Source organism: Platichthys flesus, chromosome 18, assembly GCF_949316205.1.
Source record: "Platichthys flesus chromosome 18, fPlaFle2.1, whole genome shotgun sequence".
Lineage (NCBI taxonomy): Eukaryota > Metazoa > Chordata > Actinopteri > Pleuronectiformes > Pleuronectidae > Platichthys > Platichthys flesus.
The window spans coordinates 14246970-14259681 of record NC_084962.1 but is presented as its reverse complement, the minus strand read 5'-3'; the positions used below and the strand labels follow the sequence as shown (position 1 = coordinate 14259681).

The 12712-nt window shown below is 42.6% G+C and overlaps 1 protein-coding gene across 1 annotated transcript in view; it reads right to left on the bottom strand.

Annotated features, from left to right (window-relative positions):
• The window catches only part of mthfd1l (methylenetetrahydrofolate dehydrogenase (NADP+ dependent) 1 like), a 34115-nt gene that overhangs the window by 4640 nt on the left and 16763 nt on the right, over window positions 1–12712 (bottom strand). The window contains exons 20-26 of the mRNA XM_062412050.1: window positions 10870–10981; window positions 6252–6391; window positions 4963–5004; window positions 3376–3479; window positions 3115–3292; window positions 2282–2389; window positions 1902–2054 (exon numbers count right to left, since the gene is read on the bottom strand). Of these exons, the coding sequence (XP_062268034.1) occupies window positions 1902–2054; window positions 2282–2389; window positions 3115–3292; window positions 3376–3479; window positions 4963–5004; window positions 6252–6391; window positions 10870–10981 (837 nt within the window). The remainder of the gene's footprint in view (window positions 1–1901; window positions 2055–2281; window positions 2390–3114; window positions 3293–3375; window positions 3480–4962; window positions 5005–6251; window positions 6392–10869; window positions 10982–12712) is intronic.

The following is a 12712-nucleotide window of genomic DNA, read 5'->3' as shown; positions in this document are numbered from 1 at the left end:
ACTGAGCTCTACCTTCATCTCGTGTGTGTTTTCTATCACATACAATCACTCCTGTAACCACTTTACACCTGGTTAAACATTAACCAGTTTAAACCATGGTGAATGTCCAGGGAGCTGTTTTTAATATATCTGAACTGGTTTGTGTTTAATGGTGCATTGCCGTTTGCTCTGGCGGGATATGAACTCTACAGAGATGTATTGTTCTTGCCTGCGACCCCTCCCTCACATATCTGAAGAGTGACATCAGCCCCTTCCTGATTCTTTACCCTCATCACACGCCCCCCCGCCCCGTCCCAATACTGACGCCCCTCATCGCCTCAGGAGTTTTACTGGTGAGATCTTTCTGCTTCTTCCGAGTCAACTGTGACCTGAGGGTCTGTTACCAGTTATAATCGCATGAAACAACAATGGTCTCCACAGTCAGAGAGACAAGAAGTACACTTACAACAGTGTGCTCACTCTATAGGTACAAAAAAAAACTAAAAAGTACTACGTAAAAAACAAGGGATTTCATCAATATATAATTTCCTCAGTTTTGGTAACTTATTATTTTACTCCAATGCCTGCTCCATGTTTGAAACTATTCATAATCGTGCAGCCCCTCCGGGAAGATACCTGCCTATTACATCATTATTATGATGAAGTATGATGCTGAGGGTTTCTGCCCGTATTCCATTGGGTTTATCTACTTTTGTTCTGGGCATTAACTTGTGGCCTTTTGTCCATTTAATCGTTCAACTATTCCAAAAATTGTCTGGCTGGAGATAAACAGGGGCCCACCTGGACACAGGGCGGGACTGCACCCTCTCTCTAACTTAATAAATTCAATCAGTGGATCAGTCTGGCAGACAGGGGCTAAGCCAAAGAGTTCAAAGAACTATTTGGAGACTCCCTTTGGGTTACGAGTCACAGTTCAAGGGTCATCAGCGTGCCAGTGGCTCCGCGGGCCACTGCAGATCAAAGACATGGCGGGGATGCCGGACAGACGCCACCCCTCGACACTGCCACCCCTTCCCAGCATGCCCGGCGTTTGACACCCAGGCCTCGGCGTATCAAAGCCCATCCCCCAGGGCACACTGGTGAAACAGCGGGAAGCAAAACGCTCAGGAAGCCGCTTCCTTCCTGCCCAGCCCTTCATCAACCGAGAGGCTCCAGCAAATCAGCTCCAACCAGCTCAGTGAGAGAAGAGAGAATTCCGCTTCTCCTGGTGCTGCTCAATCCCACAACAACAAACAACATCAACATGAACTACCGTGCAGATTGAGCTGTACATTCACTTTTTTTGGTCCAGCTGAACTCCTGCCCACATCCCTGAGGGATCACAGTGAGCAGCAGGAGATTCCAGTGCTGGAGCTGGATGCTACAGTGACAAGGTGAAGGAAGGGCGCTGGGTTGTGAAATGAGATTCAGTGTCTTGGGCAGTAAATAGTCGTTTGGAGTTTTGACACCTGGTCAACAAGCTTCTTAAACAAACCTGTCGGAACTACAGACTGTGAATGATGGACGACGCGTGGTAGTGAAGCAAAGCTGCTGGATCCAAGCTGCTGGATCCAAGCTGCTGGATCAAAGCTGCTGGATCAAAGTCCCAATAGTGAATAAGTCTCAATATCATCATCATCACTTTAATAAGACCTACACTGACATTACAGAAACCGTCTTTGGAAAGAGTTTATTTAACAGACCACCCCAAAAAGTACTCGCGTCCCTTCTGATAACATGTATCTTTATAGCAGTCTATGGCTCTGAGCACCCTTCTCCACTATAGTGATAACGTGACTGTAATTGATTATTGAAGAAATAAACGGTACAAGAAGAAATAAAAAAAGAATTGTACGCAGTTTTATGCAGGTACTTATCGACCTGTGACCTATAAGGCTCTGTTTCTGTTTATGACCACGTACCGTTCCCACCAGTGGGTAGATGAAGCCGGCCCCGACGCTGGCACGAACTTCTCTGATTGGCAGAACAAATCCCGTGGGTGCACCCTTCTTGTCGGGCATGTGGGACAGGGACAGGTGGGTCTTGGCCATGCAGATGGGCAAGGCACCGTAGCCCTGGTTAGACACAACAGAAAATATAAGGCATTAATGTGCATGTGAGTGGGAGAGAAAGTGAAACACAAACAGAGAAAGGAGATGACTTCTGTCTGGACCCACTTTTACAACTTTATACAAACGAGCTTGTTGAGGTGCAAACACTCAAAGTGACTCAACGAGGGATCCTCTTAACGGCAATGTGGCCGGATCTCAGGCTCGTGTTGGAGCAGCAGCATTGATCTCACCTGTTGATTGTAGTAATCGATCTTGGCTTCAGCTGCTGGAGACAGCTCGATATCGTCCGCTCCGTACACTCTCTGGGCGATTGTTCTGATCTTCTCTGCTATCGGCATCTGCGTGAAAGAGGTGAAAACACATCAGGTCAAAGAGAACAACCCTGCAAATGTATCTCTAGCGCTAAGAAAAAAAAGGACAAAAGGTAAGAATCTGATCAACTGCTTCAAAGTGAATGAACACACAGATCTCAATTCCCAGATTATTAGATTATCATCTTAGAAATTGACAAACATAAAAAATGCCAGTTTCTGCAGTGTTAATGAATGTGAATGAACCACCCTAGGTCCTTCTCTTGCCAGTAAACCATCCATACACCTAGTTCGATGCAAATTAGTACAGTAGCCTTTCCATAATCCTGCTGACAAAAGAAACACTAAAGAAAAAACATGACCTCCATGGCAGAGGTAGTAATAAACTTATTTCTTCAACTGCATTAATTAAATCAGTCCTGGAACTATTGTACGCCAGTTGTTGGGACTCGTGGTATCCAGGCACATGCACACTGAAAATAAGTGCACACAAAGACACACAAAGACACATGTCGATGTAACAGAATAAGTTAATTTAAGTCACAACTTCCCAAACTCTCTAACTCAAACCAGCTGATGTTTTTTTTATCTCCACAGTCTCTGGCTTTGCTCCTTAAGATACCATCATCATTTACTGAAAACACAAAGTGACCAACACAGGAAAAGGATCAGGGAAAATGACGGCTGCCTGTCATACAACTTGAATAAAGACATCGCACAAGATGATGTGCGGTTCATTACACAGCTCTCACCTCTCTGTCGTACAGGAACTGGAAGTCGCTGGGTCTGCTGGCAGCTTCGTTCACAGCATGGGCCAGCTCCAAAGACCCTCGCCCGCCCTGCGCCCAGTGGTGACATGGCACGGCATCAGACGCACCGCACTCTTTGGCAATCTGACACACAAGGTCAATCTCTGCCTGGGTGTCTGTCCTGAGGGATCACCACAGGGGAAATGTGAGAAGTGGCCATGACAGCAAAGTCTGTATATAAGTTGATAACGGCATGTTTCTCACTTGAAGACGTTGAGCCCCACCACGACCGGTATCCCAAACAGACCTGCGATCTGGATCTGCTTTCTGAGATTGCTGTGGCAACCGCCTGCAACCAGACTCAGATTCTGGAGAAGGACAAAGAAGAAGAGGAACCGAGGTAGGTCAAAGGGGAAGGCTGTGTGATTATAAGTCAATTTAAAAGATCTATAAAATGCACTATTCCTGGCTGCGCACCAAAACTATTATTCATTCATAATAAAACAGATGATTCATGTAGCTTCACGGTTTCTCCCATTTAATAACTTACAGCAAGATTGATGTAGGTGAACATTACATGTCTTTCCTCTAGATATATCACATCTCTACTGGCAGGTATATTTATCCCCTTAAAATATATACACGTTCCTATTATGTTGAACACACACAACATCAACAATCCCTTAGTGAAGTGAATGAGAGAAAACCCCAACACAAAAAGGCTCAAATCAATTTTTTTTCTTTCCCTGGCGAGTAAGTTGATGGGCATGACAGGAAATCTGTACTTCCTGTGTAAGCTTAGTTTAAATGGACTCATTTCCTTCTCACCCATTTAGGTGGAGTTATCCAAACTAATAGCAGTTAAATCAGAATCTATGCTAATCACCTTGTTAGCAATTACGTTTTACTTAAAAAAAAAAAAAAATACACATATTGGTAGAATGAGAAGTATTTATACTTGGTGTGGTTATGTATTACAGGATAGAATGACTACTGTACTACTGTAGGACTACTGTAATTTGAGCAGTTTTTCAGTAATTCTCATGTTGTGTGCAAGTGTGTTCAGAACTCAAGTTACTTCTAAGAACACTAACAGCCTATTCTTTGAGCTACTCCGTGTTTGAACACAATAATGCAATCTTGCACTCTGTGTGTGTGTGTGCGTGTGTGTGTAGGTGTGTGTGGTTGTGTGTATGTGTACGCAGCCTGTGCAGCCCGCAGGCTAAGAGCAGTAAGGCAATACAGATCCCATAAATTCATTTCCCTGGCTCTGTTTTCTCTCAGTACTTCTGGTTCTCGTTACAGGCCTCACAATTAACTTATGCTCATACGGCTTCATTATTTACTCAGCTGAAGCTGCCTGAGAAACCAGTCATTCTATCCAAATTGGACACGCACAAACACACACAGAAACCATAAGAATCCCACCTCCACTCTGCTAAAGCCCACATATCCGGAAACCACAGAACCACATGCAAAGCTCCTATTTGTGCTTTTAATCGAATGACTGCTTGTAACCCTGTTAATGGGCCACGGACAGTATGTGTGCATTCGGGTGGGGGATTTAATGTTGGTAAACTGGAGGCTTGTAGCAGATAGATTTTCTTTCACTGCATAAAACACAGATTGAAACAATGCCTCGTTTCCCTAGTTTTCCACACATTTGGCCTGAGGGACCATCCCAGTATAAACTATGGGGCCCACATCAAGTCAATTATATTTCTGCAAACCTTTGTGTTCCTTATAAAGTTGTCTTATATATACATTTATATATATATATATATATATATATATATATATATATGTGGGTGTGTATGTGCACTCGCTTGTATTTATTAAAACAGCTCATACCTCATCAATGTACTCTTTAGGAAGAGGTGCACCCGCTGACACCTGAAAACACAAACACACCACATTTTAACACATCTCAGTATTTTATATGGATAAAATTTTTCATATTGTTTTATTCTTTTGTATATATTTATTGCCTTGGTCCTAATTTTCCATGAAAAAGCCAGTGAATACTTCTTATCCTAATGAATGTTCCAGACATTAATACCAAGAAATTCTTAGTAGATTTTCACAATTATTCTAATCATGGGAATGTGGGTCAATCACATTAGAATTTGACTTGTTATAAAGAATTGATGTTTTCATGGCTTGGTCTAACTTTTTTTTAAACATTTCCAAAGAAGAGCCAGTGGTTATTACTATTTCCTTTTCGTGAACTGGATGCTGAGAAACAGTAAAATACAAAGAAATTCTAAGCAGATTTCCATAATCGTATTCATTACAAACATGCGGGTCAATCAAATAGATTTCAAAATACATTGGAACACTCGTGAGCTATCAGAAATGTTTTCATGCCACCACATGCCCTCATCATGTTTGTACTGGGGCGCATATTGTGTGTTTATTGTGCGTGTTGTTCCCTGTGTGTATGTGGAAGGGAGGCAGGTGATCCAACACGCCAGAAAACTAATGAAAAACAGCTGAATGGCTTTAAGTTAATCATCCCTTAAAAGCCAATGAACCTTGTCATGTGTAGAGTGCAATGTAAACTTTAAATGGATACGCACAGATATAACTTTCAGAGACTACGTAAGCGGGTTAATTGATTTCTATTGAGTTTCGGCTCCTTGACAACAGAGCAGGTATTTTTTTCAGGACCTTTAGCAACATGTTACGGTTCATGATGGGTGGCTGTGGTCACGTAAACAGCATGTATCACATGGGAGCTTAATGGCTGATTTACTTCATTCCAATACGTCAGAGAGAATGTGAGTGTTTAAGTTATTACACGTGAAGAATTACACAAACGTGGCATTGAAATATTCCCAAGAAGGAGAGGTAGCTGTTAAAGTTGTTGACAGGGATACACGTCACTGTTTTGACAAGGGCTGCAAAAATGAATTCATTAATCCATCGGTATTCGCCAATCAATTCATCCCCGACCATTTAGATAATTGATTAATCGGTTTAAGGGGTTTTATATAATGAAATGTGAGTTCTTTCTGGTTTCTCTGCAGCTCTGAAGACAGTAAAGTGAACATCTTTGAGTTCATAGTAAAAAATGATGGTTAATTGCCGTCCTCGTGTTGACTAGACTGTATTATGCTAGCAGTGATGTGTTCACTTACATTAGGACCGCCTCCGTGCATCTTCAGCGCTCGGACGGTAGCCACCAGCACCACCACATTAGGCCTCAAACCCGACGCCCGACATTTGATGTTGAAGAATTTCTCCATCCCGATGTCTGCTCCAAAACCAGCTTCAGTCACTGGGAGAACACACAGGGAATTTCACATTGATGAATCTATAGTAAGAGTTTACTGCCATCGACAGGACGACCTGATCAGAATCATCTTTCTACTTGTTTCCTCGCCACCACTTTAATTTATGTTGATCATAATGTTTGCTTGAGTTAAATCAGATTACAACTTCATAGACGTGGGCTCAGTTCAGGGTCCTCTCGAGAATAAGAAGTGAGTGTGTCTGTGTTTCCTTGTGAGCAGTTACACTGTATTGAGTAATTGGTTCAGCGTGAGGGCCTCAGATACGGACAGACCCACACACACGCCTCTTGAACTGGCTCCAAACAAAGTAAATAGTCAACCTGCTGTGATGGCCTTGTTAAGATAAGACTTCCTGTTACTGCTGTTATGTGTGTGGCACCATTGTGCTGCAACACTCGCTACTGGCCAAAGCTTCAATTGCAGAGGAAGACGAGGGTTTGATTTCACACCTACAGTTTTGAAGTTTGGTTTTAACAACTCTTGACTAAAGGGCAAAAAGGGATGTACTTCCAATTTCTCTCCTGAGACAACTCCGGTGCTTTTTTGGTGTATGCAAATCCAAAATGAGTGTTGGGACGTTTTCTTGAACTGAATTCAGTTTCTACCTGACAATCGGTATTGACTACCCTTACAGTCCAGTTGAATATCAACCCTTATGAACTCTTGATGACCGCCAGAGAAGAATAAAGACAAGTGCAGGAGACTTTCTGTCAGACAGGGGAATAAAGTTTGTTTTGAGGTAGGTGAGTTAAATCCTTAATGGCCAAGAACTGAAATGCAAGAATGGATCCTTTTGGCTTTGGAATAGACCAAATTAACCACGACTCTTTGTATCTGAAAGGCGAGTTACAAACTAGGGCTTTTTTGGAATACTTTTGAGGTAATAAACTAGTACAAGACTGAATGTGAAGGATAAGAACCACCATTCAGTTCTAAGCTTCAAAACTGAGTTATTGCTTTAAATATTGGCCAAAACAAGCATTTAAAAAACAGACGTTTATTTCACAGAGTCACAATGGGTTCGACCTTTAGATTTAGTTTGATTGTGAAAAATGTCATTACTTCAACATTTAATTCGATTACACATTTGTCTGAAAAGTTCAACCTTGACCTCCAAAATCCAATCAATTCATCATTCCCGCCACGACTGTCGCCAGCGCGGAGGCACAACAATCAAGATGATGCTCCACGATAACACAAGGCGTATAGGAAAGAAAGAAAATTAAATGATACTTAAAATAGCTTCATACGAAAGGACACAATATTAGGAGCCGTCAGCCAATGCTGAGTGTCCATATTCCCATTTATTATTATAATAAGGCTCTGTTAGCTAATATCTCACTAGAGCATCTGTTGCTGGTCCAGACCCTCCCTCCACTTCCTGTGGGCCATTTTCATTTATCAGGCCGTCCTGCACTCCTGGTGAAAGGTGTGTGTTTTTGTGCATGGGCAGTCATTTATAGAACAACATGTAATTTAATTATATTAAAGGACACGAGGAAATGTGATCAGGACACATGTCCGGAAGCAAATTAATATGAGGAATTATGTGCATGTCCTTTACACACTCGAGTGAGCGCGGTGATTTTACAGTAAATTCACAATTTATCTGGAACAGTTAAGGTGATACCGCTCAGGGAATGATTTGAGTTGCTTCCTTTGAGATGGAAAATCGATTTTGTTTTTGATTATCAATAAAAAAATCTAATCAACCCAGATTGTATTGGATAAATTGTTCCCAAATACATTCACTAAGAAGAGATGTGAGGTACAAAGGGACAGGGAAGAGAAAAGAAAAAGAGGAAGAACAATTGTAGTACAACTTGTGCAGTGTCTGTTATAAACCTGTGTGTTTCGCCTATGGTAAAGTGCCTTGAGATTATGAATGTTTCTGGATATTTCCCTCAATCGAGTGAACTCCCCACAAAGTGATTACAGGAGAAGTCACACCTCAGATACATCAGATGAAATCCGAGTCAGAGACAAAAGGAATGAAAACAAAGAGAGACGGCTGATGAGAAACGACAGCAAGTACGACGAGCCCCCTCCACGTTACACTGGCAGGAGAGTGACCCCGGAGGATGTCATAAGGAAACACTCGCAAGCTTCCTGTTCTGTGCGACAACCTTTAACGGGCCAGAGAGCGAGAGGGGAAGAAAAGGTCAATGTTGTTGTGAGCGGGGCCAAAGAGAGAGAGAGAGAGAGAGAGAGACAGAGAGAAAGAGATAGAGAGAGCGAGGGCGAGCTGGGTGGTGTCAGAGCAGTGGTATCAGCACCCTGGCCAATAAAAACACTGGAAAATAGGCTATATCAACACCATCATCTACTTCCTTTCAAACACTTTCCATGATAAACTGTGCTGTGTGGGACTAAAACTAATATTTATTGTTATTATGGATTTATCTGTTGGTTGTTTTCTAAATAAATCGAGGGGTTTGGCAAACAAAAATATTCAGTTTACGATATCAAACCAACAAAAGCACAAAAACAAAACAGAAATACAAGTTAAAGCTGTAAATGAAGAAAAATATTTTACATCATCATCTCTCAGCGGCCACTTCTCTAAAAGCCCAAATGATTTGCCGCTGTGGTTTAACGAGGCTTTGCCATAAGGGAAATCTCACATCTCATTTGTGTTCAATACTCCAGCCTGTAAACGATACAGGCATCCCTCACATCTGGGACCATGAAATCCCCCCCCTACAAATTTTCGACATTTTCAGATTCCAAAGTGACTTGAAAAACCATCACTGTAACATTGAGCATGATGAAGCACTGGCCCTGAGTATTTTTCATATGCTGCCTCTGTGAGTTCATTGAGAGTTCATGTTCTTCCTTTGCCACATGAGAGGAAGGTTTGGAGATAATTAAACTGGACTGTATACTAACTCAAGAGATTGTGCTGTGGTCGTAAAAAAGACTTCAAAAGAAAGATCCCTGTTTATTAAAGCTTTTTGTAGTTTTTGGTTCTCACTATCACATCCATTCATCTGTGAAATGCAGTGACAGGCTAACGTTGGGTGTGAGCTGGTCGTGTGCCTGTTAGAAGGTAGTGTGCCTAGTTTCCTGTTGGGAACAAGACTGATGAGACCAGGGAGAGTGAATAAAAACAGTGATAAAGCTGCAAGCAGTAAAAAACAAATTGTTTCTACCCACAGCTGAGGGGAACTGCAGGGTCTGGTGGTCGGATAAGACCGTGTACACTTACACCATGATTTGTAGGCTGGGTATATTGAAGGAAACTAATTCTGTACAAATTTGCTTGAACATTTAGAGTATATACTAAATCATCAAATATAAAGGGATACTCCCAAAATCTCAAGTGTCACTTCCATCTTATGTCTAATCAAAAGGAGTTTAGTTAATCTAGTGATTATGTTGGTTTTTTTTAACCCCGTCTGATAACTTCATGTCATTCTGTGCCAAATTCAGCATTAACCTGATGATGAAACTCGATCATTTAGAAATACACAGATTGTGTTTGGTGTTTGGTGTTTAGTGGTTATTCTTTTTAGTGATTCCAGTGCGAGGGAGGTAATGTTTGTAGCATCAGGGAACAGAGCTGAGGGGAGGCTGTGGGAAAGTGAAGGGGTGAGGCGGGGGTACATGCATCCCAGCTGCTCAGTGAGGAAGAGGAGGGAGGTTGAGTTCCTGGCATATCTGAGAGTCAGGTAACAAACACACAGAGGTGGGAGGGAGTGAGATGGACAGATGGAAAACAAGTGGGGTGGAGGTCTAGGAAGCACGTTCGACCCTCCATGCTCCCAGATGACAGCTTGTCTTAATGTTACCCTTGTTGACCTGTTATTGTCCTCGGTCAAAATAAAAACATGTCTCAAATACACATAAATACAAGTCTCGAGGGGAGCAGCGCGTACATCAAATGCACCGCAAGCCCCACAAACTTGCACACGCATGCATTCCAAACATATTTCTATTGCCAAAGTCAATAAGAGGGTGGGAGAGCAGGGTGATGGATGGACAGATAAAAGTGGAAATACTCAAGTATGCTTTGACATTGAGGGGATTAGTGTGGTTTACTCTAAAGCATTCCAGGCACACTTAAGATTATCAATCTGCTTCCTTCCCCTCTCTCTTGTGTGGTTTTGAAAGCGCCCTCTCCAGCGGTTTCCTAGAAAGTTACGTACGAGCAGGTCACCAGAGCGGAGGACGACCCGAGGCAGGTAGAGCGGAGCCAGAACCAGGAGTAAGACACAAGTAGGCTAAAGGTCACAGAGCAGAGGAACAAGCTGAAATTCACGACTGGCGTAAAACGTATATTATCATTGAATCTGCTCAGGAAGCTGAAATCCCTCAACATCTGGGACTCGACAGTTAACATCTTGTTGTCTGTCACTGCCAAGAGGTTTTGAGGTTGTGCATCTGCCTTTTGCTCGTGTGTGTGTGTGTGTGTGTGTGTCTGTGTGTGTGTGATCTGTATGCACAGGCGGAGTGTTCTCACCCACAAAGCCGTCCTGTCCGACGAGCTTCAAAGCCAGCTTGTCTGCCAACACCGAGGAGTTGCCATGGGCGATGTTGGCAAAAGGCCCGGCGTGGACAAACACTGGAGTTCCCTGCAACCAGACGAGGGGCAAACACACACATACAGGAGGAGGTGAGAAAAGAGTGTCGCCCACAACAGCTTCTTCAACCAAGTTTAAATAAGGACTAACCAGCTCTTTCATACTAAATGCGACGTCTTTCAGTCAAACGTCCTGGATAAATATTGACGTGTGCACGGCCTTTGGCTGGTACCGTGTTTGTCTAAACAGTGGGCACAAGTGAAGAGGTACTCGACTGGCACGCCAGCCCCACTGTGGGCCAGGCTTCCTCCCCCTGCTGATTTGAATTACTCACTAAAGACTGAACACACAAACTACTAGAGCACTTCAAGTACACGTTTTCTGTACATTTCAGACACACAATTACTTTCAGTTGATAGTTACAAAGATTTAAGAATCCAACCAGGAGACCATGGAAAATGCAATACATTAAATAAAATTGCATTACATGGCATTGCCTATGCAAAATGCCGAACTAAAAAATAAGTTTTGGAAGTTTTTATGTTTATTACTGGGCAGGTGTAGCAGACCAGTTGAGATCAGAAGTATGTTGAACTTAACCTTGCTTGTAACATATAAATGAGACTTTCTGCAATTTGTGTGCAATGCTGACTTCAACATCACAATAGATGAAACAGTACTGGTGGAAAAGGTTTCTACCAGAGAGACAGAAATGTGCTCGGTTATGGAGGTAAACATGACGGTGAATCATAATGTTTTGCTTCGGACACATCCTAAATATTGTTGAGTCTTTAGAGAGAAGCCAAGGTTTGTCTTACACTTGTTGCTTGGAATCATACATTGCATAATATAGGAAAAAGTATTTTCTTATGAAGAGTTTAAATAAGTTAGTTATGTCTTTACATATATTCTTTCACATGCCAAGTTATATGTACCGTGCACTTTGAGTTATGTTTATAATAAAAATACTGTTGCAAAAACAGATAGAGACAGGAAACGGGGTGAGAGACAAGGGGAAAGTGTATTTACATAGTAAATTGTCCGGCCAGTCGGAAATCTAACCGGGGACCTGCTGCTCAAGCAGTAAGCGCCCACGTGTTGTGCGTCCTAACTACTCAGTTGTCAGGTCGCAGCGACTGTATGTGTTGGTTCTTCTCCAAACCGTTTCCACTGCTCAGACTCTCGGCTGCTGTTATCTAACAGACAGGAGATCTGTTCTTAAAAACGTTTTGCAGGCAACAACTGGGAATTATTCAAAGATATTTTTGCAGGGTGCCTCCGACGGACATGAGGCAAAGCATCAGAGAGGGAGGATTTACTCTTCAAGGTCACAGTCCTTGTGAGGGAGACAGGGAGATAACTGAGAATACTGGATCAAGATGAAAAACGGTGGATAGCCAAGTGACCCATTGTTACACCGCCTGCGAATTCCTTGAGGAGGAGGAAAGGGGAAGGATGGGAAGGCCTTCCACGATTTTCTAAGCTTTTGTTTGCATACCTCTCCCTCCGCCTGCATAAACAACCTCCCTCATGGGGGAGTAAATCAACTATTAAACAAGGCCCTGACAAACGCTGCCACTACTCTATTTGTCTATGCAAATAGTGGTAGAGGCTCCAGCGGCGTCACACTGCACGAGGAGGAGAAGGAAAAAAAGGAGGTGAGGACAAAACAGGTTGATGACAAAAACTCCACACGTCATACATTGCGTTGATTTCCATGTGTGTTTGCAACGACTGAACTTTAACTCGACCCCGCTCACACTTTTCACATCTGTGCACGAG